This window comes from Hyperolius riggenbachi, chromosome 9, assembly GCF_040937935.1.
Source record: "Hyperolius riggenbachi isolate aHypRig1 chromosome 9, aHypRig1.pri, whole genome shotgun sequence".
NCBI lineage: Eukaryota > Metazoa > Chordata > Amphibia > Anura > Hyperoliidae > Hyperolius > Hyperolius riggenbachi.
In genome coordinates, this window is record NC_090654.1 from 66,883,941 (window position 1) to 66,910,987 (window position 27,047).

The 27,047-nt window shown below is 44.5% G+C and overlaps 1 protein-coding gene and 1 long non-coding RNA gene across 2 annotated transcripts in view; one reads left to right on the forward strand and one right to left on the reverse strand.

Annotated features, from left to right (window-relative positions):
- The window catches only part of LOC137532467 (uncharacterized), a 131,381-nt gene extending 110,417 nt beyond the window's left edge, over positions 1-20,964 (forward strand). The window contains exon 3 of the long non-coding RNA XR_011023938.1: positions 20,620-20,964. This is a non-coding gene — a long non-coding RNA (uncharacterized lncRNA). The remainder of the gene's footprint in view (positions 1-20,619) is intronic.
- Positions 1-26,844, reverse strand: part of RASSF1 (Ras association domain family member 1) — a 93,217-nt gene extending 66,373 nt beyond the window's left edge. Inside the window, exon 1 of the mRNA XM_068252978.1 lies at positions 25,819-26,844. Coding sequence (XP_068109079.1) covers positions 25,819-26,146 — 328 coding nt within the window. The 5' untranslated portion in view covers positions 26,147-26,844. The remainder of the gene's footprint in view (positions 1-25,818) is intronic.
- Between the last annotated feature and the right edge of the window lie 203 nt (positions 26,845-27,047).

The window sequence follows — 27,047 nt, forward strand, 5'->3', positions numbered from 1 at the left end:
GGAAACTAAATTACTGCGATTTTGCTATTCCCTTTCAAGAATGCAGGACTCACATCCCGATCATCCTCAGGTTTCTTTTACACCGCAAATCGAAATTTCGATTTTCGGTTCCGATGTTTGCTGGACGCTAGCAACACGCTGAAAAAACACAGCATTGAGGACTTTTTTTTTAATCACATTGGAATCTCATATAAAATTGCATCCAAATCAGAGTAGCATGCGGTGTAAAAGAGCCATCAAAATGCTGCATGCAACATGTATGCAATTTATGCAAATCGCAAATGCTGCAGTGAGAATGATCCCGTAGGGATACATTTGTCACAGTGCTTTGCTGATCCCCAGCGATTAGATAAGCATTGAAAAGCACCCGAGTGTGAACCAGTCCTGAAGCATTTTTATCTTGTAAGGCTCAACACATCGGGCAGCTGAGAAGCAACTTTTTAAAGCATACCGGAGTCGAAAATAAAGTGTCCCATTTTACTTACCTGGGAATTCATCAAGCTCCAGTAGTCTTGTAGGCTGTCCTCCCAGTCCTCTTCCTTAATCCGCTGTTAGCCCTGGTAAAGTGCACGACTTTGCTAACTTGCGCACTACTGGGCATGCCCTGGCCTAGTGGCATGCCTCTTTGATCTGGAAGCATTCTGCTCATGAGGGGTTATGAATCTTAATGTATTGCAACTGCTCAGAACACTCCCAGCCACGGTGGCGTGATCAAGGAGGCCAGGTCATGCGCAGTATTGCGCAATTTAGCTAAGTCACACACTTTACCGGGCCACACAGCAGGTCAAGGATGGGGACGAGGAGGAAAGCAAGAGACTTACAAGACTACGGGGCTGGTAGAAGCCTCAGGTAAGTAAAAGGGGACACATTAGCTTTAACTTGGGTATTCTTTAAAGAGACTCTGAAGCGAGTCTAAATTTACTTTTATAACATGTAGTCATGTTAAGTACTATAACCCCTGCTAAACCGCCGCTATCCCGCGGCAAAACAAGGGGTTTATACCCCCCAAATTCCCCCTGAAAAATCCACGACTTTCTTGGTCGTGGATTTTGTTGCTCCTGGAGGAAGAGCTTTCAGCTGCAGCTCTGCCTCCATGCGCGTCAATCGCCCCACGGATCTCTGCCTCTCCCCGGCCCCTCTCTGTGAAGGAAGATTGAGAGGGGCAGGGAGAGGCGGGGATTGACGCGCTGAGAGGCAGAGCTACAGCCATAAGCTCTGCATCATCAGGAAGCACTCTCCGGAGGTAGGAGAGGGGATTTGGGGGGTATAAACCCCTCGTTTTGCCGCAGGATATCGGCGGTTTAGCAGGGATTATAGTTCGTAACATGACTGCATGTTAAAAATGTGAATTTAGACTGGCTTCAGAGTCTCTTTAGTGTTTGCTCACTCAGTAAAGCCTGGTACACACCATGCAATTTTCACTTCAAATCCTATTTCCAATTAAGAAAATGATTGGAAAGAGAAAAAAACACACACACAACCTACTTGCTACTTGTGACTAATCCCAAGCTCAAAAACATGCTGGAAAATGTTCATCAAAATACTGGCTATCGTCCTGTCTGAATGTCCTTTCAATTAATTTTTTAATCAATATCCAGTTGGAAAAATGATCAGAAATCAGATCAGAATTAAAAAAAAAAAAAAGGAATAGGTGTGTACACAAGCTATTTACTTGCCTATACCAGGCTTAACCACTTAACGACCAGCCAACGCCAATAGGCGGCGTCCGGTTGCAGTGGTATTTCCATGGAAACGGCTGCTCGTTCGAGCGGCCGTTCCATGTCAGTTCACGGCGTGAACAGCCTGCGAGCCTCCGATCGCGGCTCGCATGCGAAATGTAAACACGCGGGGAAGAAATCCCTGGCGTTTACGTTGTACGGCGCTGCTGTTACAGCAGCGCCGTAAAGGAGATCGGCGATCCCCGGCCTCTGATTGGCTGAAGCCTATCAGAGGCTGTACAGGACGGATCGCCGTCCTGTACCGCCCATAGTAAGGGGGAGAGGGAGGGCGGAATATCGCTGCGGAGGCTTTGAGGAGCCTCCCCCCTGCTCGGCAGTAGGCAGTGGCGGTGATCAGACCCCCCGCCGTCCTGTACCGCCCATAGTAAGGGGGAGAGGGAGGGAAGGAGAGGGAGGGCGGAATATCGCTGCGGAGGCTTTGAGGAGCCCCCCCTGCTCGGCAGTAGGCAGTGGCGTGATCAGACCCCCCGCCGTCCTGTACCGCCCATAGTAAGGGGGAGAGGGAGGGAAGGAGAGGGAGGGCGGAATATCGCTGCGGAGGCTTTGAGGAGCCCCCCCCCCCTGCTCGGCAGTGGCGGCGATCAGACCCGCCCCCAGCAGGACATCCCCCTAGTGGGGAAAAAAGGGGGGAAGTCTGATCGCCCTGCCTCAAACCTGATCTGTGCTGGGGGCTGAAGAGCCCACCCAGCACAGATCAATGAAAATTCAGCCGGTCCTTATGTACATAAGTCGTGTGTGTACCTCAGTAGTACTTTGCACCCTTGACCATAATGTAAGCAACTCCACCGATGCAGGACATGTCATGCTCCCCCAACCAGGCACACAGAGGAGTGTGGAAGTAAAATATAGCAATGTTATTGATAACATATCACAAAGTAACTGGGCGAGACAGATGTGCCTATTTCAGAATCAGAAATAAATTGATTGTGATTCTGAAATAGGCACGTCTCGCCCACTTAATGAGCCCTTAGTTATAGTCATTACCTGCCCAATACATGTGAGCCTATTTGTGATGTGTTGTGTTATCAATAAAGTTTCTATATTTTGATTCCATGCTCCTCTGTGATTTGCAGATTTCCTTAAGGCCTTGTTCACATTTCAAGTGCTGAGCATTTTTTTTTCCGATTTTTAAAATCGCCTTTCCCTGCGCTGTATAAGGTGCTTTTTTTAAGCGCTTTTGCAGAGGAGTTTTTTTTTTTTTTTAACTCTTGTACCTGGAAATGAATAAATACAATGCATTTATTCATGAAAGCACTTGGGAAATCGCTACACTTTTTCCAGCGCTTACCTTCCATTATAGGCAAATCACCCAGAAAATGGTACAGGCAGCGCTTTGGTGAGCGGATCGTAATCCAACCGCTCATATGTGAACACTCTCATAGGGAATCATTGCACAAGCGCTTTCAGGGCGATTTCTGAAATCACCAGCGCTTAAAAAAATCCCCAAAACGCCCTAGGGGTGAACAAGCCGTGTATATTTACCAGTATGCATGTTTTAGGGATGTGAGGTAAATGCACACATGACATAGAAACTTCACATTGATGTTGTCCAGGCTGGGGGTTGAACCCAGAGCTCAAGCCGTGTAGAGGTATTGTTACTACGCCACAGTGCTGCCCAGTGTCTACCAGTAATATGCTATGGGTTTGGTTAAACAAGCTGATTGGAAGTTTCAGTACCGCGACCGACAGGCGTCTTATAGACACATATGTTAAATATCGGCAGTTGGGTTCCCAGACAGTCATTGGGGTGCCTGATGTGAGTAGTAGCCACTACTGCTACTACATATAATTTAATAGTGGGAGCTGATCGTAGACAATCTTCTACTACTATCGCTAGTTTTGCTGCCAAAATGTAATTTTATGCACTTTTAGGAGGGTTAATTTTAGGCATTAGGTGGGGGATAAGGTTAGGTACCGCCAGACTGGGTTAAAGGGAAACTCTGACCAAAAATTGAACTTTATCCCAATCAGTAGCTGATACCCCCTTTTACATGAGAAATCTATTCCTTTTTACAAACAGAACATCAGGGGGCGCTGTATGACTGATATTGTGGTGAAACCTCTCCCACAAGAAACTCTGAGGACCGTGGTACTCCTGGCAGTTTCCTGTCTGTGAACCTTGTATTGTGGGAAATAGCAGTTTCCAACTGTCAAAAAAGCATGCAGCAGCTACATCACCTGCCAACAATAAAAATGTTACCATGTAAATCAGGGATTTAAAAGATTTTACAATGGGCAAACACTGAGTAAATCATTCATACATAATTATTGTAAAAATGAAGCAATTTTTTTATTACATTATTTTCACTGGAGTTCCTTTTTAGGGTTAGTCATCTTCGGGGGAGGGGGGGTAGTTAAGGTTAGGCCCCTTAGTTACCGGTTAAGCCGCTATTTCACTACTGTTGGTTGATTCTGGCACCCAACTCATTTAGCATTATGATAATACATATACATATTGATCCCTGGTCTTGCTGTAGCTGTAATTACCAGTCTGGATGATTATGCATCCTGCCCAGCAGTGTACAGAAACTGCCACAATATTCTCCACATCATAAGCAGTGCTCCGGACCATCGACAGCTCAACAGTAGGGATGGTCAATGAGATGCAATTAATTCCACAATGATCCAGGACTGTGCATATTTTGTATGCATATTTATGCAACTTAAAAATGGACTGATCGAATTTCACCTTGGCAAGCTTCAATTGGCCAGTTTTCAAGTTGCATAAATTTGTATACAAAATGTGTATAATGTTGCACTCCATTTTCATTGCTGGACATCACACTGCTTGATGGGCAGGCTGCTCACACTGTTTATAAAATAAATGTGCAGCAGCCTTGGCAGTGCTTTCTTTCTTCTACTGTGTATTCACCAAAAACAATATATACCTTGTTTTTCTAAATATAAGACGCATGTTTTCTCCCACAAAAGAGGGAAGTAAAGCCTTAAGAATTTGGAATATAAGAACTGCATCTTATATTCCAAATACAGGGAGTCCTGACAATACGAACTGTTGACCCACCCAAATGTCAGGGACTCCCTGTATTGTCCCCCGTTTGCTATAGCGTCCTACTCTCCCCGTGCAATGGAATTAAAAGCGGGGCGTCTCTCACCTGATCCGAGGGAGCCCGCCGCGATCAGCTGCATCTCCCTCACTCTTCCCCTAGAGCTGGCTTGTGCTGATTGCGTCAGAGACTCGCCACTTGAAATAAAGTTGCAGCAGGGGAGTGGAATACACAGGGATCCAAATGGGGACAGGGGGACAAAAACGGGGGATACAGAGGGAAAGAGGCTGGCAAATGGGGACACAGGCGGCCACATGGGGGACAAAAACAGGGACACATAGGGGCATAAGAAGTGAAAGGGGTACAAAAGAGGTACACAACAATTGGAGGGAATCCACAAGATACCATGGATACACCAGGTTTGGAATATTTTTTTTCCCTGGTTTTTGTCCTCTAAACCTAGGTGCATCTAATAGTCAAGGGCGCCCGGACTATAAGATGCACCTAGGTTTAGAGGTCAAAAACCAGGTCAACAAGTCAAGAGTTAAAACAAAAAGAAAACTATGCCTCCTTTTTTCCAGCCTTATTAACATCATCCACCACACAGGTTGGGTGGCCAGGGAGGTAAAGTCCATGACCATGATTCACCACCTGTCTAACAGTACCAACCCACCTGGCTTTGAACATTGCAGGGGGTATTGGGTCAGAATATCTCTCTTGCAGAGCACTCGGGTCATAATGTTAAGGACCTGTCTCTCCCACACCTCTGGTACCATGTATCAAGTTTTCAACACTACAGAGGAGCACATAAGAAAACCAAGGAGTGTTTTGAGTGCATACAAGTATTTACAATAAAGTGTAACTTAAAAAATGTTATCAGGACAGTTACATACAAATCAATACATCCCGCTAGTGTCATTAAGCATGGCCTAATGTGCGTTTCGCAACCATAAACTGTCACTTCTTCAGAGGAATACAGTACAAGTACATGATTGCGCTGATAGCGGCTGAACGGCAGTCCGTGGGAGGACAGCGAAGGGACTCGTGTTTATGCTGCAGGAGGAAGCAGCGGGTAAGTATCGTTTCTACTTTTATCAACAGCTCTGGTTTCCTAAAGAACAGCAATGGAGGGCTGTAATAAACTTACCTTCCAGCGGCAGGTCCCGCGGCGTCTGGGCGAGCGGCGGGGCTTCTGTGCTGGAATCCTCTGTCGGCATCCCTGGCTTCCCTCCGGCAGTGTCTTCTGACTCGCGCATGCGCGGTGCGACCCATAGGACGCTCGCGAGTTCAGATAAGTCTTATAGGCTTAGGAGGAGGGTTTAGGGATGTCAGCAGGTGATGTCACTAGGTGACATCACCAGGTGAGAGTGGTTACTGATAGGAAATAGATGTATTTAAGGCCAAAGCATTCATTCACTCACTGGCCTTGATACTAATCAGTTCGCTGGTTCTTGGCCTAGCTAGCTGTATATTCTGAGATACATTAATATATTGTGTAGACGCACAATATATATGTACTCTAGTCAGTCAGTATTGTATTTGTAGTTTTATATCTTGTAAATTATTTGTAATATTCTAGTAATATTATTGAAGTAACAACTATTGTATATTTATCTGTGTACCGACCTTTTGCCTGCCTCTTGACCTCGCTTTAGTCTGATCCTTCTGTACCGCTGCCATCTGATTTACGTGTTCGACTCGGCCTGTCCCTGACTACGTTATTGCCTGCTCCTTACAATACGACTGACATCTGACTTACAGTTGTGTTCAAAATCATTCAACCCCCAATGCTGTAAAGGGTTTTAGGAAATTTAGTGTACATTTGTAATTGTGTTCAGAATGAAATCTTACAAGGACTTTTTAAAGAACCAAATGCAACTAAAATGACATCAATTGTTTTTGTAATACAGTATTAAATGGTTTTTTTTTGTGTGATTTCTTCATTGACAAAATTATTCAACCCCTTAACTACCACCCTTAAGAACAGAGGTTTATTCAAGTGTTTTTGAACACTGTGTATTGAAAACACCTGTGGATGTTAACGAACAGCAATTAAGCATAATAAGCACCAATTAGGCAGATTTAAAATGACTGTGATACTCAGCTCCTTCTAGACCAGGGGTCTCAAACACGCGGCCCGCGGGCCATTTGCGGCCCTCGATACAATATTTTGTGGCCCTCGCCAGCAAAAGCTTCCTTATAGTTCGCTTCAGTGCTCCCAAGTAATCCGCCGCATCCCTGCCGCTAAACGAGGGCTGCAGAGCCCCCAAATCCCCCGGGGGGCAATCCGCCGGCATTTCCTGAAAGGCGCATCGCCGCATCTGCCCGCCCCTCTCCCTCTTCCTTCACAGAGAGGGGCGGGGAGAGGCGGCAATGCCCCGCGATTGACGTCAGGATGGGCAGAGCTGAAGCTGAAAGCTCTGCCCCTTCCAGGAAATGCCGGCGGATTGCTCCCGGGCGATTTGGGGGCTCTGCAGCCCTTGTTTTGCGGCGGAGACACAGCGGATTACTTGTAATGGGAGCACTGAAGCGAACTATAAGGTAAAATAGGCAAAATAGTTTGCTTCAGTGTGAATTTGATTTTGAAATAAAAATCAATGCAGGGGAGGGGGGGGGGGGGGTAGCTGCTGATTGACTTTTTTTGTGAAATCCCTTATGCGGCCCAGCCTCATCCTGACTTTGCCTCCTGCGGCCCCCAGGTAAATTGAGTTTGAGACCCCTGTTTTACACATTTACTGGTGTGTTTACAAACATGGTGAAGTCAAGAGAATGGTCCAGGAAGACAAGAGAAGAGGTGATTTCTCTTCACAGGAAGGGCAATGGCTATAAGAAGATTGCAAAGATGTTAAACATCGAGCACTGAGTCCTAAAGGACAAAACCCTATAGGTATACAAATGCAAGCATTGAGTGGCTTGCAAGTCGCATATCAAATGATAAAAGATGGGGTATACTCAATCTGTATCCCCTGATCTAATCCTGTCATATAGAGTGGTAGGCTTAAAATATTGATGGAGGTCTTTGCGTATCCCCCAATCTCCTATAGTTCTTAGAGGAGATTGGTGTAGCTATTCCACCATTTAAACCTACAGGACAATACCTCAAAAGGCACAGGTGGAGGGATGGTACTCTCTGGGGATAGTTAGATAACTTGATCCCCGAGTACCGCTTGTAAGGCCCTTCAGAATGTGCCCATAAAATAAGAGACATACATATACATTTAGTGCTAGTGCTATATACAAAGTGCTGTATAATGGTTGTCTAACATGTTTCACCTCACGGCTTTTTCAAAGAGTCCTATATATATATGCAGTAGTCATTTACACAACGTGCACCCCCCACCAAATCAAAGTACGCCCCCCATATAGCCCAAGTCAGAGCTGGGTCGCCGTGTCAGGCAAGAGTTTAAATACTGAGGAGGTGAGGAGGGTGTGTATTCAAGGGGCGTGTACAACGCCTGATTACTAGTTAGAGTATGCTGGTTACCATGCATTGAATATATGCTAGTTGTATGTACGAAACAAGCCTCTTTACCTGGCTGATGTATGGCCGTAGACAGCAGCGTTTGCGTGGGACGCGGTGATGCGTCACTTCCGGTCGTGACCTCACTGCCTGTTGGCCTTTGTAACCATGGTGACCTGGTCGTGGCAGAAAGAAGATGCTAACTTCGACTGCTGTGCGCTACCTGAAGCGCAAAGTGGAGAAAAGTCCCCGTGTGACTGCTGAGGAACTGAAAAAAGATTTGTCAGATGTGGGTACTGAAGTTTCAGCTCAGACAATAAGGCGCACACTGCGTAATGAAGGCCTCCATGCCAGAACTCCCAGGCGCACCCCCTTGCTGTCTCCAAAGAATAAGAAGAGTTGACTGCAGTATGCCAAAAGTCATGTGGACAAACCACAAAAGTTTTGGGATAGTGTTCTGTGGACTGATAAAACGAAAGTAGAACTGTTTGGGCCCATGGATCAACGCTATGTTTGGAGGAGGAAGAACAAGGCCTATGAAGAAAATAACACCTTGCCTACTGTGAAGCATGGCAGGGGTCAATCATGCTTTGGGGCTGTTTTGCTTCTGCAGGTACAGGGAAGCTTCAGCGTGTGCAAGGTACCATGAATTCTCTTCAGTACCAGGAGATATTGGATGAAAATGTGATGCAGTCCGTCACAAACCTGAGGCTTGGGAGACGTTGGACCTTTCAGCAGGACAATGATCCCAAGCATACCTCCAAGTCCACTAGACTAGAGCATGGTTGCAGATTAATCACTTCGCCATATCTGGACGCATATATCCGTCCAGATAGGCAGTGGTGCTGCAGCCGTGTGGTGCGCGCAATCGGGCGCGCTCCTGCTGCCTCCCGCTGCCCCCCCGATCAGTGAATGGGAATATAATTCCCATTCACCGATCTAAGTCCCCGGCAGAAATACCGACGCTTTCTCATCAGAGAGCGTGGTATTTCTGCCCCCAGGAAACTTCTTCTCTTCATTTTAGTTCCTAGATGCGACATCGTTCCTGTATTGAATAAAAAAACACATTATATTACATCTAAAATTGGCTATTTACCTCCCAAACAAAAATTACCCCAATACATTTTTGTATTAAAAAAAAAATAAAAAAAATTACAATTAAAAAAAAAAAAAACTACATAAATAGTTACCTAAGGGTCTGAACTTTTTAAATATACATGTCAAGAGAGTATCTTATTAAATTTTTTAAAATTATAAGCTTGTAAATAGTGATGGACGCAAATTGAAAAAATGCACCTTTATGTCTAAATAAAATATCGGCGCCATAAATTGTGATAAGGACGTAATTTAAATGGTGTAATAAGCGGGACAAATGGGCACATAAAATGCATGGGTTTTAATTACTGTAGCATGTATTCATTTTAAACTATAATGGCCAAAAACTGAGAAATAATGATTTTTTTCCATTTCTATCTTAATCTTCCTGTTAAAATGTATTTACAGTAAAGTGGCTCTTAGCAAAATGTACTACCTAAAGAAAGCCTAATTAGTGGCGGAAAAAACGAGATATAGATCAATTAATTTTGATAAGTAGCGATAAAGTTATTAGCGAATGAATGGGAGGTGAACATTGCTCGGATGCATAAGATTTTCGAAGCTGTAGGCTGAAGTGGTTAAAGGCTGGAACATTTTGGAGTGGCCATCGCAGTCACCAGACTTAAATCCAATTGAGAACCTCTGGTGGGACTTAAAGAAAGCAGTTGCAGCGTGCAAGCCTAAGAATGTGACTGAACTGGAGGCTTTTGCACATGAAGAATGGACTAAGATACCCGTAGATCGCGGCAAGACACTTGTGTCAAGCTATGCTTCACGTTTAAAAGCTGTTATAACTGAAATAGGATGTTATGATAAATACAAAAGAAATACCGAGAGCCCAATATAGTGTAGTATGCAAAACAAGGGGTTGGAAATGAAAAGTATATAATGTATATACTCACAAACGTGGGTTACCTCCTAGGTAACCACTGTATAGGCAGGTGAGGAGATTAGACCTGTCCTCACTCAGGATTAAAAGTCGCTCTCTGTAGATAAGGAAATAAGGGGCAACACCCCTCCACCAGGGGTGGATATTGATAATGTAAGAGTGAACAGAGGCGCCAGCAGGATAAAAGGTTCTAAAAGGCTTAAAATCCCTCAGGAGGTGGTGGTGGACTCGCCTTCCCGAAGCAGACAAGATACCGTCAGTTTTATGACAACAGGTTTATTAATATACTCCAAAACAAACAGTGCAACGCGTTTCACGGGTATGTTCCTGCTTCCTCAGGCAATAAACAGATAGGAGTACACAGTATAGTTTTAAGGTCCCGAATAGCGCATCTGACTATGGAATAGTACTAAGAATGAATGCCACTTGGGGGTTGAATAAAACTGATAATGATGTGAGCACAGAAAAGACATTTGTGGTTATTTCATTATAAATGTTATGTTATATTTGTCTGACTTACAAGTGCCTCTTTGTGATGATTTGCTCAGCTGCCTGTGCAGGCAGGCAGCTTTTTGACCATTGTGTAGGTTTGCATGCTGCAGGACTCTGGAAAGAAGAGCTTCTGTCAGTTTTGCAACTTGTGCTTGCTGAGGAATTTGCATACGTTGTCATGCAAATTGCCTGGCCACATTCATTGGAGGTGTGTACTATAAGTACTATGTGTGTCCCACAATGCTTTGCTGTTCATAAGGAGTCTTCCTGTGAAACACTCTGGAGAGTGTCAGCCATGCTCTTAGTTTGAAGATCAGCTTAGAGTAATTCCTGGAAACTGTGCTAGGCAGATTCCATAGTGCAGTTAGGATTGTTTCTCTGTTTGTTTGTTCTGTTGCTGTTGTCCTGTCCCAGCGGTGGTCGACAGGAAATGGTTCTGATCTCTGTTCTTGGAGTACAGCTGGTGCAGCGGTTGCTACCAGCTATCTCTTCTGTTCTGTCTCCTGGGATCGCGCTAGCCACTTTTCGCTAGCGCTGTGGATCTTTCTGTTCTGTCTCCTGGGATCGCGCTAGACACTTTCCGCTAGTGCTGTGGATCCTTCTGTTCTGCTACTCTGTACCTGGATCGCGCTGGACACTTTTCGCTAGTGCTGTGGATCCTATCTCTCGCTTGTCCTTGTTTTCGTGTGTCTGTCTTGTCTGCTACGACCGCTTGCTGGAGGCTCGGTGAGGTAACCGTTAAGCGAGCGTTCGCGTCCTCTATTTCATGTTTGTCTGTCGATGGTTAGTTAGGCGTGCTTGTCTCTATTGTGCTTATCATGTGGAGACCGCGCATAACCGCGTGCACTGTTGCGAATGAGTGCGGTGTTCGCGGTTAGCTAGTGTTTATTTTCCGCATCTTCTCATTGTATTATTTGCTGTGCCTTTGCTACCCTCGTATTCTGTTCTGATCTGCCTTGTGTCACGTCTGGCGATCGCACCTCTCGCGATCGCGTTCCTATTTCATATCTGCTGTTGTGTGTGCGCGGTCGCGGGGTGGCGACTGGATTGGCGCACACACATACAACCTGTCCCTTTGCTAGTTCTCATTCGCAATCGCCTCTCTTGCGATTGCGTTCTGCGCTTTGTACAATTCCTGTCTGGCATTTGTGGAGGTACAGAGGATTGGTTCCTCTGCACTCCCCAGCACCATCTGCCGACAGGAATTTCCCTCTACAGGTGCGTAGCACCTTTTGCTGGGTGCCTGCAAATTTATACGCTTGTGGAGGAAATCCGCCGTGTCAGCGCACGTCTGGTGTGCTGACCACGGAGACGATTCCACAATCGTTACACTCTTTGATTTAATGGTAAACAAGATGACTGAAATGATCAAAATCAATGTCAAACTGGCCAAAACACTTAATTCCAGTGGGGGTTGAATAATTTTGAACACAACTGAATGTGTATGACTCTGCCCGCTTATTGACTATGATTTTGTGTAACTACTCTGTACCTCGATATCTCTGACTTGTGCACGACTTCGGCTTGGACCTGACTAATCTTGTATTGTACTAGCTACGTTACCTGTTCAAGCTCCAGAGTGATAAGGGCATTCGCCTCGGTATAAATAATATGTGCACAAATTATTCCCTACAGCTAGCTGCATCCATGTGCTTTAATTTGGATTCGAATTTTATATTAGGGACTAGTCTCATACTTTTATTTTCAGTTATATAGTTTGTTTTTTTAATAACATTGCATCATTCTCTAATATTTGCAGTTTACAAACTACACTGTGCATTTTAAACTATGAAACAGAGCAAAGCTAATGACCCTTTGAACTTCCGTGCAGTAAAATCTTATCTGAAGTTGTCTTTCATTGTTTCTTTGATGTATGGGTGCTTCAGAAAATAGAACTGTAGATAACAACTGAAGTTTCTTAACTCTTCCTATACTGGAAAACAATATGAGACTACTACTATTTGCTACTAATGTTCTATTTCTTGGCTGTACTACACATACAATTCATTATATCATAAGTTTATTTTCACTTAAGATTCTCTTTAACCACCTTAGCGGTATGGACGAGCTCAGCTCGTCCATCACCGCCGATGGCTGCCGCTCAGGCCCTGCTGGGCCGATTTTGATGAAATAAAGAGGAGCACACGCAGCCGGCACTTTGCCAGCCGCGTGTGCTACCTGATCGCCGCCGCTCTGCGGCAATCCGCCGCGTGCAGCGGTGAAAGAGGGTCCCCCCAGCCGCCCGAGCCCTGCGCAGCCGGAACAAATAGTTCCGGCCAGCGCTAAGGGCTGGATCGGAGGCGGCTGACGTCAGGACGTCGGCTGACGTCCATGACGTCACTCCGCTTGTCGCCATGCCAAACAAGGAAGGCTGCTCATTGCAGCCTTCCTTGTTACTTCTGATTGCCGGAGGCAATCAGAAGAATGCGTCGGGAGCGCCCTCTAGTGGGCTTTCATGCAGCCAACTTTCAGTTGGCTGCATGAAATCGTTTTTTTTTTATAAAAAAAAAAACCTCCCGCAGCCGCCCTGGCGATCTTAATAGAACGCCAGGGTGGTTAAAGGGACTCCGAGCACCTCTCAATGGCATGCCTTTAAGACGGACGACTTCCAACAAAGTCGTGCTATGACCCCTCTGGAGGAGCCTCTTGCAATGGCCATGCTTGTCACTTCTTCTTCCTGCTTCATTCAGTGATGCACGTCTCTAATGGTGGTCATACGTGGTACAATTTTTTCATACAATCTTACCATTTCTATGTAATATAAGGGAACTGCCTAAATTATCCTTTCAGTATATTTACTTAATTTACCCTTATACTACATGGAAATGGTAAGATAGTATGAAATAATTGTACCATGTATGGCCTCCTTAACAGAGAAGACAGGGGTGACCCAGAAGTTATAACATAGCCAAGATGGCAACCGCAATTTTTAAACTGAAATCAAACGAAAACTATTTGGTGTAGAACGACGATTCGGGCATCAAATGAAAGAGGAGAGTACAAGCTACAGAAAGGTATGCATCTTTAAGTACTTTGCAGTAATGGTCGGAGTCTTAAAGGCATACCCATGAGAGGTGCTCGGAGTCCCTTTAAATCAAAACTGAAAAGCCATCTGTTTAGTCTGGCATTTAGGATCACATAACATTTTCCCCTGTAACACGTCACAATCCGGAACAATGTACTAATCTTAGATAGAATATTGGCTTTGGATCCTACGGGAAAAATAAAAAAAGCCCTTTACAAATGTTTTATTCTTGTTCTACTACAGACCAAATCATGTATGGGTAACTATAGCAGACCTTTAGAAAGACATTACAGTTAAAGTGACCCAAGCCAAAGATCTTACCCTGAAGAGAGGAAAGCCTCAGGATCCTATTGAGGCTTCCCTCCCTTTTCTGCAGCCCCCGTTGCATAGCGTGGCTCCCCTCCACATCAGGGCTGCGCAGCTTCAGTTCCTTATTTACAGCTGTGCAACCCCGTCTGCTCATGTGCAGAAGCACACAGCCCGCTTACTGCACATGCGCAGGCTCTTGTACGGCCATTAATAAGGAAAAGGAGCTGCGTGGCTCCGATCTGATTAGTGACAATGCCTGAGCGACAGGTGACATTAGAATAGAGAGGGAAGCCTCAATAAGATCCCAAAGCTTCCCTCTCTTTAGGCAAGTGTCTTGTAGTAATTTTGTGTAAGGCTTGGATACACTTTAATAGCTAAAAACAGATAACATTACACTGTTAGAGAATACTAGTTGGTGGCCCGGCATTGCCCTGGTATGTATTTGGCTAGTGTTGGCTCCGCTCACTTTTTCTAACCTTAACACACAATTACTTAATGACCTAGTTTGTGAGCTTTGCTGTCTTTGGCATCAATAATTTGGCTGTGGCTCCACCCCTTTTCTGAATTTGAACCCCGGTCACCCAATGACCAACTGTACCAAGTTTGAGGCTTGTGCAAATCAACAGTGCAAGAATGGCAGCAATTAAATATTCCCCTTGAAAATCAATAGGTGAATTTTGATTGGCTTTTGTAGGCTCCACTCACTTTTCTGAATATTAATCCCAGTCATCCAGTGACCAGCTGTGCAAAGGTGGCTGCCATTTACATTTCCCCAGTGAAATTTGTATTTGTCTCCGCCCCCGTTTTGGTTATGGGAATAAAAAGTATGCTATATGTTATTCCAGGTAATGTACTATGTGTGTGCCAAATTTCATTCAAAACCGTTTTTGAGTGATCGAGTAACAAACATCCAAACTTTCCTATTTATAATATTAGTAGGATTATAGCTAAACACATACACAGTCTCTGCATGCATTAGTTGTCTGCTATATGGAAATCTCTGCAAAAGTCCAACTTAAAAGTATCCAATGTTCCCATAGATAGTATCCAATGTTCCCATAGATAGTATCCAATGTTCCCATTAAAGCACCACTATTAAGAAAATATTTTAAAATGTAAAATGCATGCAATTACATACAAATAAGAAGCATGTTTCTTCCAGAGTAAAATGAGCTATAAATTACATTTCTCCTGTGTTGCTGTCACTAGTAGAAATCTGATGGAACTGACAGGTTATTGACTAGTCCATCTCTTCAAGGGGGATTCATATTACCATATTTTATATAAGACAATTTTTCTCCCAAAAAAATGTGGAGATAAAGTCTTATATGCCGAATACAGGGAGTCCCAGGCTTACGAATGCCCGCCGATATGAACACACTGGGGACAGAGGAGGACAAACGGGGGACAGAAGGGGACAGAGGAGCAGAAGAGGTCACACTGGGGACAGATACACAATAATCGGGAGAGAATATCTACAAGATGCTCCTGGATGGACGCACCAGGTTTAGTATATTTTTTCCCCCTGGTTTTTGCCTTCTAAAACTAGGTGCATCTTTTATGACAAAAATACGGCATTTTATTTATTCTTTACAAAAGCACTCCCTGGAAAGGATCTATATAAGGATGTACACATGTCTGCACACTGGCAGTTGGGCTGAGTAACTGCTGTTCACTAAGTGCTTTTGAAAATAAAGAAAACCCTGATAATCCCCTATGAGGAGATGGGCTAGTCTAAAACCTGTCACTTCTATCAGATTTCTACTACCTACTGTAAGTGACAGCGACATAGGAGAAAAGTTATTTATAGCGCATTTTACTCTGGAAGAAATGCACTTTTTACTTGCGTGTTTTTATGTATTTTCAATTTTACAGTTTTTCATGATAGTGGATTTGTAAGTGCTCAAACCCTTCTCAAGAAAAGTGTAAGAAAACAAACCAGAAAACAAGCCTTAAATCTACTCCTCCTGGTTCTCCTGGATAGCACAGGCACTTTCTTCTACAAACAAGCCTTTTAGTGTGTTTATTTTGTTCCTTGCATTTATCATAAGGACTTGCATTTCTCATCTGCAGTTTGTACACAGCTTTGTAGTACTAAAAATAAACAAGAGCGATTATAAAATAAATTAGGCAACCACATGTGAATTCCACAGTGACATCATTGCTGAATGTTACTGAATTCTAAGCACAACCTCAGTTTTGGGGGTTAGTGGACTTATAATGTACAGTATGTATATAAACTCCTTTGAAGAATAATCGAGAAGAGATCTGTGAAAATACAGCACAATTCTGATTCGTTCTCATGGATAGCACAGACTGCATATTGTAAAGTGGCTGGATAGGGCACTGGTTAAAGTGTACCAGAGACGAGATTTAATAAAAGTTTTATACATACCTGGGTCCTCTTCCAGCAGCCACCGGAGAGATACGTAGAGGGCGCACTTCTCTTGCGCAGACTGGCCGCGACTGGCAGAAGTTATGGGACCTGGTACCGGACCTGGTGAAGGCTGAGGACGTCGATGTGTGAGTGATCCGTGCGCATGGGACTAGAGGAAGCCCAAGGTATGTATAAAACTTATAATAAATCTCGTCTCTGGTTTCCTTTAAGGGCTCTGCCTCTGACACAGGGGACCTGGGTTCAAATCTTGTCTCTTCCTATTCAGTAAGCTAGTGTTTCTCAACATGTTATTGGTATGTACCCCTTTTAAAACCCTGTACTCACCAAGTACCCCCTAGCATAAACCTTATCACAAGTACCCTTGACATATATATATTTAATTGTAGTACATGATAATTGGTTCTAAACCATTTCCACGCATTTGCCATTGTTTTTAATTAGCTAAAATACTGATTTAGTATTGTTTAAATAAGATTTATCATTTTCTAAAACTCTAAGGGCTTGATTCACAAAGCGGTGCTAACCTACTTAGCACGCCTAAAGTAGTTTAGGCGTGATAACCTTTGCACCAGTAGGTTAGCACCGTTTTCAGGAATAAAACTCGCGCGCAAAGTTTTACGCGTGCAGAAAGTTGCATATGGTTTAATGGGTGCATAAAAGTTTACGCGCGCAAAACCCACATGTGTCGAACTCCAGGTGTGGAGGACCAGATCCATGCCAGTGTTTAGGTTGGACTGAGAAACAGAGGAATATGTTCTACCTGACCAACCACACCTTTCCTGGTTCAGACCCATTAATTAATTTGAGCTGTGTCAAAAATGTGTGAGGACCTCGGCCCTCATAGGACCGGTTTGACATACCTGCTCTAATTGAATGCACTCTATTGGCTGCAGCTCTGACACATTGTGTCCGCCAGGAGAAAAGAGCTATGTAAATGTTCTGTGTCTTGTCTAACCCCTCAGTAAGTGCCTAAAACCAACCTGAAAACCCATCAGGCCCAAATGACCGATAGGTTTAGCCAATCATCTACAATCGGCTACAACCATGAATTACTATGTAGTAGCCGATTGGATACTAACGGCATTGGGCTCCAAGATCCAATGCAGGTGGTTTGGCCCTTAACGAGAAAATGTAACCAAGAATCGAACTTCATCCCGATCAGCTGATACCCCTTTTCCCATGAGAAATCTTTTTTCTCAAACAGATCATCAGCGGGCTCTGTATGGCTGATATTGTGGTAAAACCCCTCCCACAGTGTGATGTCAGCACCTCACAGCACTGAGGTGCTGATATCACACTGTGGGAGCCTCGTTGCATTTTGGGAAATAACAGCTGTTTCCAAATGCCAAAAAAGCAAGCAGCAGCTACTTCCACTGACATCACCTGCCAGCAGTAAAAATGTCACCATATGATAAATTTCAGAATGTAAATTAGGGAGAGGAATGCACTGAGCACTGTGGCATTCTAAAGTGTCACCCCACCCAGAATTAATATTACAGTGATTAGTGCTGCAGAGTCAAGATGGCTAGTGGAAAGAATTAGTGATTAGTAACAACACATCAAACAGAACAAAACCATAGTGGCTGTTTTGGTTCACTTTAAAAGCAGAGGTCACTTTAGCCTGGGCATTTAGATCAGCTGTCTCGTTGGCCCATGACTGTCCTATGGGCAGGTACCATCAAGCCACATAATGTTGTTTCCTGTCTTTTGGGATTTCTGGTGGTGAGATGAGTGCAAGCTCTGCACACTCAGCATAGTGTTATGGAGAATGAAGCCAAAGGAGCAGATATACTTCAAGATAAATGGGAACAGATACAAGAAGTATGGTAGGAAGAACTAGCTAGTCAGGACCCCAAGAGGAGAAGCCAGGAGTTGACTCAGCCTACCAGACTCCAGATGTTCCTCTGTGATGTTTGCTTGTTGCCATAGCAATAGCAGCAAATTAGGCTGTAAGGGAGTTCAGGCTAGTGTCAGCAGGTATTCTTACAATGAAGAGTAAATTTGTGGTTCGGGAGTGGGAACAGACTTCACACTATTGCTTTTTGAGTTCTCTAGGAACCATGAGAACTCATAGCAAACATTTTACATCCTCCATCCCTAGAGGCACTTGGACAATAGCACATTTGCCTAGGGGTGAAAAATAGCGGTAAACATGGTAAAATCACATACACAGTACAGTGGTGACCGGGAATGGACACAGAAATGTCTAGTTACAACCCCTGTCCCCACATACCGTGTATTAAAATCCCCCCCTTCCCCGTCCCGGAGTCATCCTTTGCACGCACCATCGTTCGGAGACCCTCCGGCCAGCAGCGGCGACAACCTTTCCAGTTGGCCATGCGCCTCCTTGCCTAGTCCCCGTTACGAGCAATGCAGTTATTTCCCACAATGCAACAAGGCTCCCACAGTGTGATATCAGAACCATGGTCCTGACATCACACTGTGGGAGGGGTTTCACCACAATATCAGCCATACAGAGCCCACTGATGATCCGTTTGTGAAAAGGAAAAGATTTCTCATGGGAAAGGGGATATCAGCTACTGATTGGGATGAAGTTCAATTCTTGGTTACGGTTTCTCACCCAGTAACCCTTTAACTGAACTATGAACAGGAATTGTATGTGTAGCAAATAATTATGTGCATTGTAAAAAATGGGCTTCATACAGAGCCTGGATGCTCATTAGGGACAGAAGTCAGCGAACAGTCTGTGTGCAATTAATTATACTGTGTCAAGGAGGGAGTAATTCATTGTAATGTGTTATTGGGGACACATGTTCTTAGTGCTGTGACATCTCCCTTGTGGCTGATATTACACCAAACACATGCACATTTTATTAAGCAAAGTGTGGCTTGTGGTCACTTCTATCCACCAATCAGCATTCATTTCTCATTATCCTCTGTGCTAATGGGAATCCTGCCAGGCTAGTATGCTGGGCTCTAGTCTTGACTTGTTTTGTAAAGATGCCGTTTCCAGGGCTGTCAACCTTAGGTCTCTTTCATATGAGCAGCTGAAGACTGTGAATCCCCCGCCTGTGAACTACTCTTGTGCACTGGGCGGCCGCTTGTTAGTGCTTGGTTCTGGCGCTGGACAGTAGCCCCCTTCCATGGAGTCAGATCTAAGTGCAGCCGTGCTCAGAAATGACATTTTGCAGTTCTCTACCGCCAGGTAATTCCACTGCGTGTTAAGCGCTGGCACATGTGGTGTTACAACTGCTGCCATTCGGCTGCATTTTAATTGTATTAATGGGGCTCGTGGGCGGCAGATGGGACTCTGAATTGCCCTACAAGCGCACAGTTCAGCCTCCCACCTGAAAGAGGCCTTATACCGACTATGTGGCTTCATGTTTCACCGGCCTGGATGAAGCATTAGAGAAAAGCCATGCCGCAAGATTGTTCCAGACCATTGACTCGAGAAGGAGTGAAGTCCTGAAAGTTACATCTTTAACCTGTTGGTGTACTTATACTTGCATGTGCTGGAATTAACTTAGAATGACTTGGACTACTGCAACACCCTACTCTGCAGCTTACCAATAGAATGGCACCTCTCAAGTCCCTGCCGAACTCTGCTGCCAGTCTCATCCACCTCTCCTCCAGCTCCTCTGATGCTGCCTCTCACTGCCTATCCCTCCATTGGCTGCCATTTACCCAAAGTATCCAGTTCAAACTACTAACCCTACCATACAAAGCTCTACATAAGCTGTGCCTTCCATACATTTTTGTTTATTAATGTCCAGATCCCATCCCACCTCTAAGCTTTGCTCCTCCCAAGACATCCTCTTGTCCTCAATCTTGGTCACCTCCTCTCACTCTCCCATCCAGGACTTCTCACGAATCTCATTCCTCCTTTGGAACTCTCTCCCACAGCCTGTCTTGCTTCTGAGCCTAGAAACCTTCAAACGCACCCTCAAACACACCTCTTCAGACAGGATAATAATTTGTCATAGCTTGACTTTAAGGCTCACTGCCTCATTTGCTACTCCATTTGTCTCCTTGCTTCCTGGTGCCCTAGGCCATGGCCTTAGTGGCCTTGCCTCAAATCCAGCCACACTCATGTACCTATGCTCCCCACTATGGTGTGTTTTGTACTCTGTAAAGCGCTATGGAAGAGGTTAGTGCCATATAAATAAAATATACCTATAATGACTTAGATAAATAATGCAATGTACTTGTATTACTAACTTTACCTGTAAACCTTTATGTTTTACAGATTGCCCAGCAAGCTCTTTGTGAACCAGAACTCCCAGGACCTTTATAGTTAACTTCAAAAATAAGTCCTCAGTATTTCCTGCGCTGCTATGTATTGATTACAGATATTATTTGCACTTCAGTTGAGGGATAATAAGGAATGTGAAAAGTATATTACAACTGAAGAAGCAGTGAGAATGGTCAGGTCAGTGAGTGAATGGAAATGGTCAGTGAGAAGTAAATCATTTTAACTTGATGCCAATAGTATGTTTAATATTATGCAAATGTATGCACCTTGGAAGTGAACCAATTTGGTTGGTAAAACTTCAAGTTGGGAAAATTTGTATAAAATACATTTAGCATCTCATTGACCACCTTCACACACACACAGTTTGTTTATTGTCGGTGAAAGCACTAAGGATGGTCTGTGATATGCAAATAATTCAGAGTTTGGTGCAGGATTATACACATTTTGTATGCAAATTCATGCATCTTGAGAAATGGACTAAACAGCATTTGACTGGTCCTTTTTCAAGCTGCATCAATTTGCATGCAAAATTTGTATCTCATTGACAAAATTATTATTATTTTTTTAATTAAAGTTATTATTATTATTTAGTATTTGTATAGCACTGACATCTTCCGCAGCACTGTACAGGGTATATGGTCTTGTCACCTAACTGTCTCTCAGAGAAGCTCACAATCTAATCCTGCCATAGTCATATGTCTATGTATGTATCGTGTAGTGTATGTATCATAGTCTAGGGCCAATTTAGGGGGAAGCCAATAAACTTATCTGTATGTTTTTGGGATGTGGGAGGAAACCGGAGTGCTCGGAGGAAACCCACACAGACACGGGGAGAACATACAAACTCGGCTGGAAGTTTGACCCAGGGACCCAGAGATACAAGGCGACAGTGCTAACCACTACGCCACCGTGCTGCCCTAGACAATCCCTAGTAAGTACAGAGAAACAGCGTATACTTTACATACTGGAGGTGAAAGATCTGAATGTTTTAAAAGGAGGTAAAATAAATAATGCAAGTAGACTGCATTATTAAAAAGGCTCTACTTAAATCATTTAAGATAAGTACAATAGCAAAATGCAGGATTAACCGACTCTGTATCTGACGGGCTATTTTTTATTTTTTTTTTACTCTAGTTAACATCGCTATATTAGGTTTTTTTTTATTGGTTGCTATGGGTTACTGCACTTTCCACCTACATGGTTGCCCCATATCCGGAAACAAGTCCAAGTTTCAAAGTTCTGTCCCTGAAATAGGTAGTCCTTAACAATACAGCAGAGTCTTGGTTACCCGGCACTGATGGGGATCGGCTGATGCTGGATAAGGGCCCGTTTCCACTAGGAGCGGTGCGATGCGGCTACATAGCCGCATCGCACCGCGGGTGTGCTGAAACACATGCACGGCAATGGAAGAGTTTCCACTGTGTGCATGTTGTGCGGTGCGGAGCGATCTGAAAATCTGCAGCATGCTGCAGATTTTCGCACGGCCGCATCCGCCCGCAGCGGCCGGTGGCGGAAGTGATGCGATGCGGCTACGTAGCCGCATTCGCATCACTAACTAGTGGAAACGGGCCCTAAGTGTACTTTCTGATTGCTGAGACTTAAAACTAGGCCTAGCTAATACAATATTATTATATCCCATTCAATATACATACCATGAACTCTGTATTAAATGTTAAAATACAGTAAATGAAAGTATTTTAAGCTTTGGGGGAGCTGTGGAAACCCGGTCTTTAGGCACAGCATAGCTCACAAACAGCCTAAGAAGTTGGGCTTCACCACTGTGCCAGCAATTTGTACTGGTTGGTTTAGAGAGATGGATTAAGATGTATTGGAGCCAGTGTTGGACTGAGAAGTGGTAAAACTGAGAAAAAAACACTTGCTGGCCAAGTAGCAGTAATCAGGTGTTGCTGCTCACAGTGAAGACCTGCTGCAGGTTTCTATTGGGAGTGATAACACAGGGTTTCTGCTGCTTGGCCAGCAGGTGGATTTCCTCCTGTTTTTCCACCTCCCAGTCCGACACTGAATGGGGCCCTAGGCAAAGGGTTGCCACCTCATCTTTTTAAATACCCGCACACCGAACCGGATTTACCATAAGGCACTGTAGGCACGTGCCTACAGGCGCCTGATGATGGAAAGGCGGCTCACTCCCCTCCCCGAGTGCCTCCCTCCCTCCTTCCCTATGCAGAGTCCTGAGAGGTTACTCACCCTGCTCTCAGCATTCCACTAATGAGATCTCCCTTCAGTGAGAGAACTTAATATTTCGGTAGCCAGAAGTACCCTCAATATTAAGTGGCACCTTTGTAGGCTAAGAAAGTGAGGCAGAAGTGACAGCTGGGCCTTCCAGCACACTTGCAGTGTGGTTTGGCGGGGAGTTTGTAGGTTTATGGAGGGTGAAGTCTAGGACATCTGTGCCTATAGGTTCCTGTGATGTAAATACGGGCCTGTCGGCACATATGAATTATACATTCCTTGTGGCTAGTTAGACACAGTTTAGGCACTGATTATGTGTGAGTAGCCCCAGAACCTGTATAATTCATATGTGCCGGTATTTAAAAGGTTGAGGTGACAACCCTGCCTAGGCAAGGTAGTAGATTTGGGCCCCCTTGTGGTCTTTTTGGTAAGCTGAAGTGGAAAGAGGTCAGAGGTGGCTGGTGGACCCCTTGACACCCACTAAGCCTCAGGCACCTGCCTAGGTTGCCTGGCGGATGATCCTGCTCTGGTTGAGGCTGCTGGTTAGTTGAGTTCCAGATAACTGGGATTTTACTGTATCTGGTTTTCTGTTTTAACAAGTTGGTGAAGGCTGGTTCACACCTCAGCCACACCATACAAGCCACATAGTCTTTAAGATTATAATGACTGTTGCCAGTAGTGAAGTTTACATCTGTGTAGTTTTATGTAGTGCAGGTTTCAGTCTTCTTTACTTGCAGCATTTTGGCTACCGTTTCCATAGACTTCAGTGTCTGATGTCCTCTATGTGGACACCTGGTCACCAGGTTGAAACCGCATTTAACCACTTGAGGACTACAGTGGTAAACCCTCCTAAAGACTAGGCTGTGTTTTGCATAATTGGCCACTGCAGCTTTAAGGCCAAGCTGCAGGGCCGCACAACACAGCACACGAGAGATTCCCCCCCCCCCCCCCTTTTCTCCCCACCAACAGAGCTTCCTGTTGGTGGGGTCTGATCGCCCCCTTTGTGTTTATTTATTTTCTTTAATAAATATTTATGTTGCTATTTTTTTATCATTTTTACTGTTTACTTTTTATTTTTTCCCCAAATCCTCTCCCTCCCCCCAGCCGGCCAATCATGGCGATCGGCTGTCATAGGCTTCTGCCTATGAGAGCCGATCGCTCTCTTGTCCCCCAGGAGGACTGCCGTGTCACACGGCTGTCCCCAGTACAGCGCTGCTGCTGATCACAGCGCTGTACATGTAAATAGACGGGGGTTGCAATCGCCGCTCGGAGACTGAAGGCAGGGTGGAGCTCCGCCCCCCTCCTCCGCGATCTCCTGCAAAACAGAGCCTCAGGACTTGACGCCAATCGGCGTTAGGAGGTCCTGGGGCTGCCGCCGCGGCCACGCTCATCGGCGTCAGCCGGTCGGCAAGAAGTTAAAAACAGAGGTGTTTCCGGCCTGCAGTTCCACTGTAGGAGTGTGCAGTCCTTAACCCCAATGCTGCTTCTTAAAGGACAACTGAGGCGAGAGCGATATGGAGGCTGACATTTTTATTTCCTGTTAAACAATGCACTTTGCCTGGCTGTCCTGATGATCATCTGCCTCTAATACTTTAAGCCATAGACCCACCCTGAAAAAGCATGCAGGTAAGAAGTCTATTACAAATCTGACAAGATTAGCTGCATGCTTGTTTCTTGTGAGTGTGATTTAGATCCTACTGACCAGAAAGATCAGCAGGACTGCCAGGCAACTGGTATTGTTTAAAAGGAAATAAATATGGCAGCTTCCATAGGTCTTACACGTCACCTTGGGTTCCTTTTAAAGCTCATCATTCACCTTATTAGGTATTTTAATTTTAGTGAGCTGGTATGTTGTAATGCAGAAAAAACATTCCATGAATTTTTTAAAGAACTTTTCACTAGTACCTCCCAGCTGCCAATGAGATTTAAACCTGCCCTGCAAAATGACGGAGGAGGAGTAGCATTTGAATGTGATTGGTGGCTGTGCAGTAACATAGAACACTGAGGCTGGGTGGGAAATGTAGTACTAACAGGTACAAAGTAAATAGATGCAAAAGATATGATGCAGTTGCCTAGTGCAGCCAATCAGAATCCTTGTTTCATTAGCCGGCTGAATGGTTGCTGTGAACATCTGCTAGTTTTCTTTGCACCTGTCTTGATAAAGCAGCACCAGGAATTGTCTAAAAAATGTGGCACACATCTGGTTGTAAATTATTTTGTTGGCAACTATACGCTTTATTGTTCCTCTTAATACTCCGTTAAGAGTGGAATTGAACAAAGGTGTAACATTTTTGACACAGAAAAGTTGTCACACCCACATTGCAATCCTATGTTACAATCCAGTTCTTCTAGATTTCACTAGTAGCATATTTTTAGGCAGTGCTGTCACACACACACACACACCAGGAACAAATACTTTACTGCATGCCATGTGACAGAGAACATAGTACAAAACTATCGTATTATCACAACACATGTAAAGGTGACCATACATTAGTTTACATTAGTTGATTTTCCTGGTCGATCGACCATTCGATTATTTTATCAGATTGGGGTAGAAATCATTCTGCTCAATTGTTAGAAATTGGCTGATAGCTGGTCAAATGGACACATTTACTTGATCAGGTTGGATGGAAAATATCGGTCGATTATAAAGGAATCGACTGCCTTTCACATGACTTAGCTCGATACAGAATCGATTTTTGGTTTCAAAGCATTCACAAGATCGTTTAGACCTATTAGTGAAAGAGAATTAGATCTTGCTTGTAGTGTGTGGGTCACTAGTTGAGCGTCTTTAGATCCACCACACTATAGTTGATCGCACAATAAAGTCGATTGCTTAATCACTCAACCTAACTCTCATCCAATCACAGTATCTTAAAGCCTCATCCAAATTAGATTGCTTTTTAAACAATATATTTGTCAAGTTCTTTCTAGATACTAGAATCACGTGTAATCAGACTGTATTATGTGTGGTCATCATACGTTACTGTTGGTACTTACAGACACAGCGCAGGCTCTTGCGGTAGATGCCCCAGATGAAGTCCCCACACAGGTCACACCAGGTATATTGAGTATGGGAGGTGGGCTGGAAGTAATGCCCCTCTCCCACTTTTCCTGTGGGAAGGCTACCCCCCTTCCCCATCCCTATCACCTCTCTCCTCCGGATACTCCTCTGCAGAATAGGGGGTGCTCTGCCAGGGGGTATCCTCACTGCATTGGTCCTTTCTAGACGGTGTCCCACTTTAGGACTGCGGGTCAAATCTAGTCCCTCGCAGGGGTCCAAAGTTCTCAGCTCAATCATTTCATAAGCAGGTCCTGCTGACCACATCCCAGGGCAGAGGGGGTGATGTAGTCTCTATCGGGGGCCGCAGATACCCCAGTAAGTAACAAATGATCAGAGACAGTTGAGCCTACAACCAGCGGTGTCTTGAGAGATCAGTAAATTAATGAAATTAAATAATCCGAAGACTTTAAATCAGTCATCACTAATCAAAAAAAGTTAATTCTGTTTCTTGAAAAAGAGATGGCGCTCCGAAACGCGTCAGCATCCACTAGAGTTGCTACAAAGATAGGTTTTCCTTAGTCCTGTCCTCACTTGTGATTGGTCAATGCTTTAGCATTGATGCCACCCATGAGCAAGCTCACCGATTCTGGAGGGAGTTGTGAAAGTGGTAGAATCCTGGTTCCAACCTTGAATAAACTTCTAGAGAGTGTGTCAATAGTGATGCATGCAGCATGCAGTCTGCTTCTATGTGTTCATAATATGTCCTCACAAGTCTGCTAAACTTGCAGCAAGCTGTACAATGTTCAAGATATCTCCAGCTTCTTCTCTCTCTCCAAACTCTGCTTCTGACTTTACAGCAAGTTCCCCTTTGCAGCAGTTGCCCGGCTTCTCTGCCTTTCTGTCCTCAGCCTCCTTGTCTCTCTCTCTCTCCCTCCTTCTCTTTCAGTTTTTGGCTTCCTTCCTCCCTCTCTTCTTCCGTCGCTCCTTTTTTGTGCTGCTCTCTCGATCAGTTGTTACGAGCGCACTAGCGCAGGAAACTTCATGTGAGGCTGCCCTGTTTCTGACTGTCTCTTTGTGTGAGCTGCTTCTTGTGGAGTGTTTTTGGCAGTGGGAGTATCCCATCAGCTGACACACACAAGAAATAATGACAGCAAGAATTCTTCTGTCCCCAAGTTTATTGTCCTCTCCCTGGCTTGATAGAACTGCGTGTTTTTGGCCTGGCAGT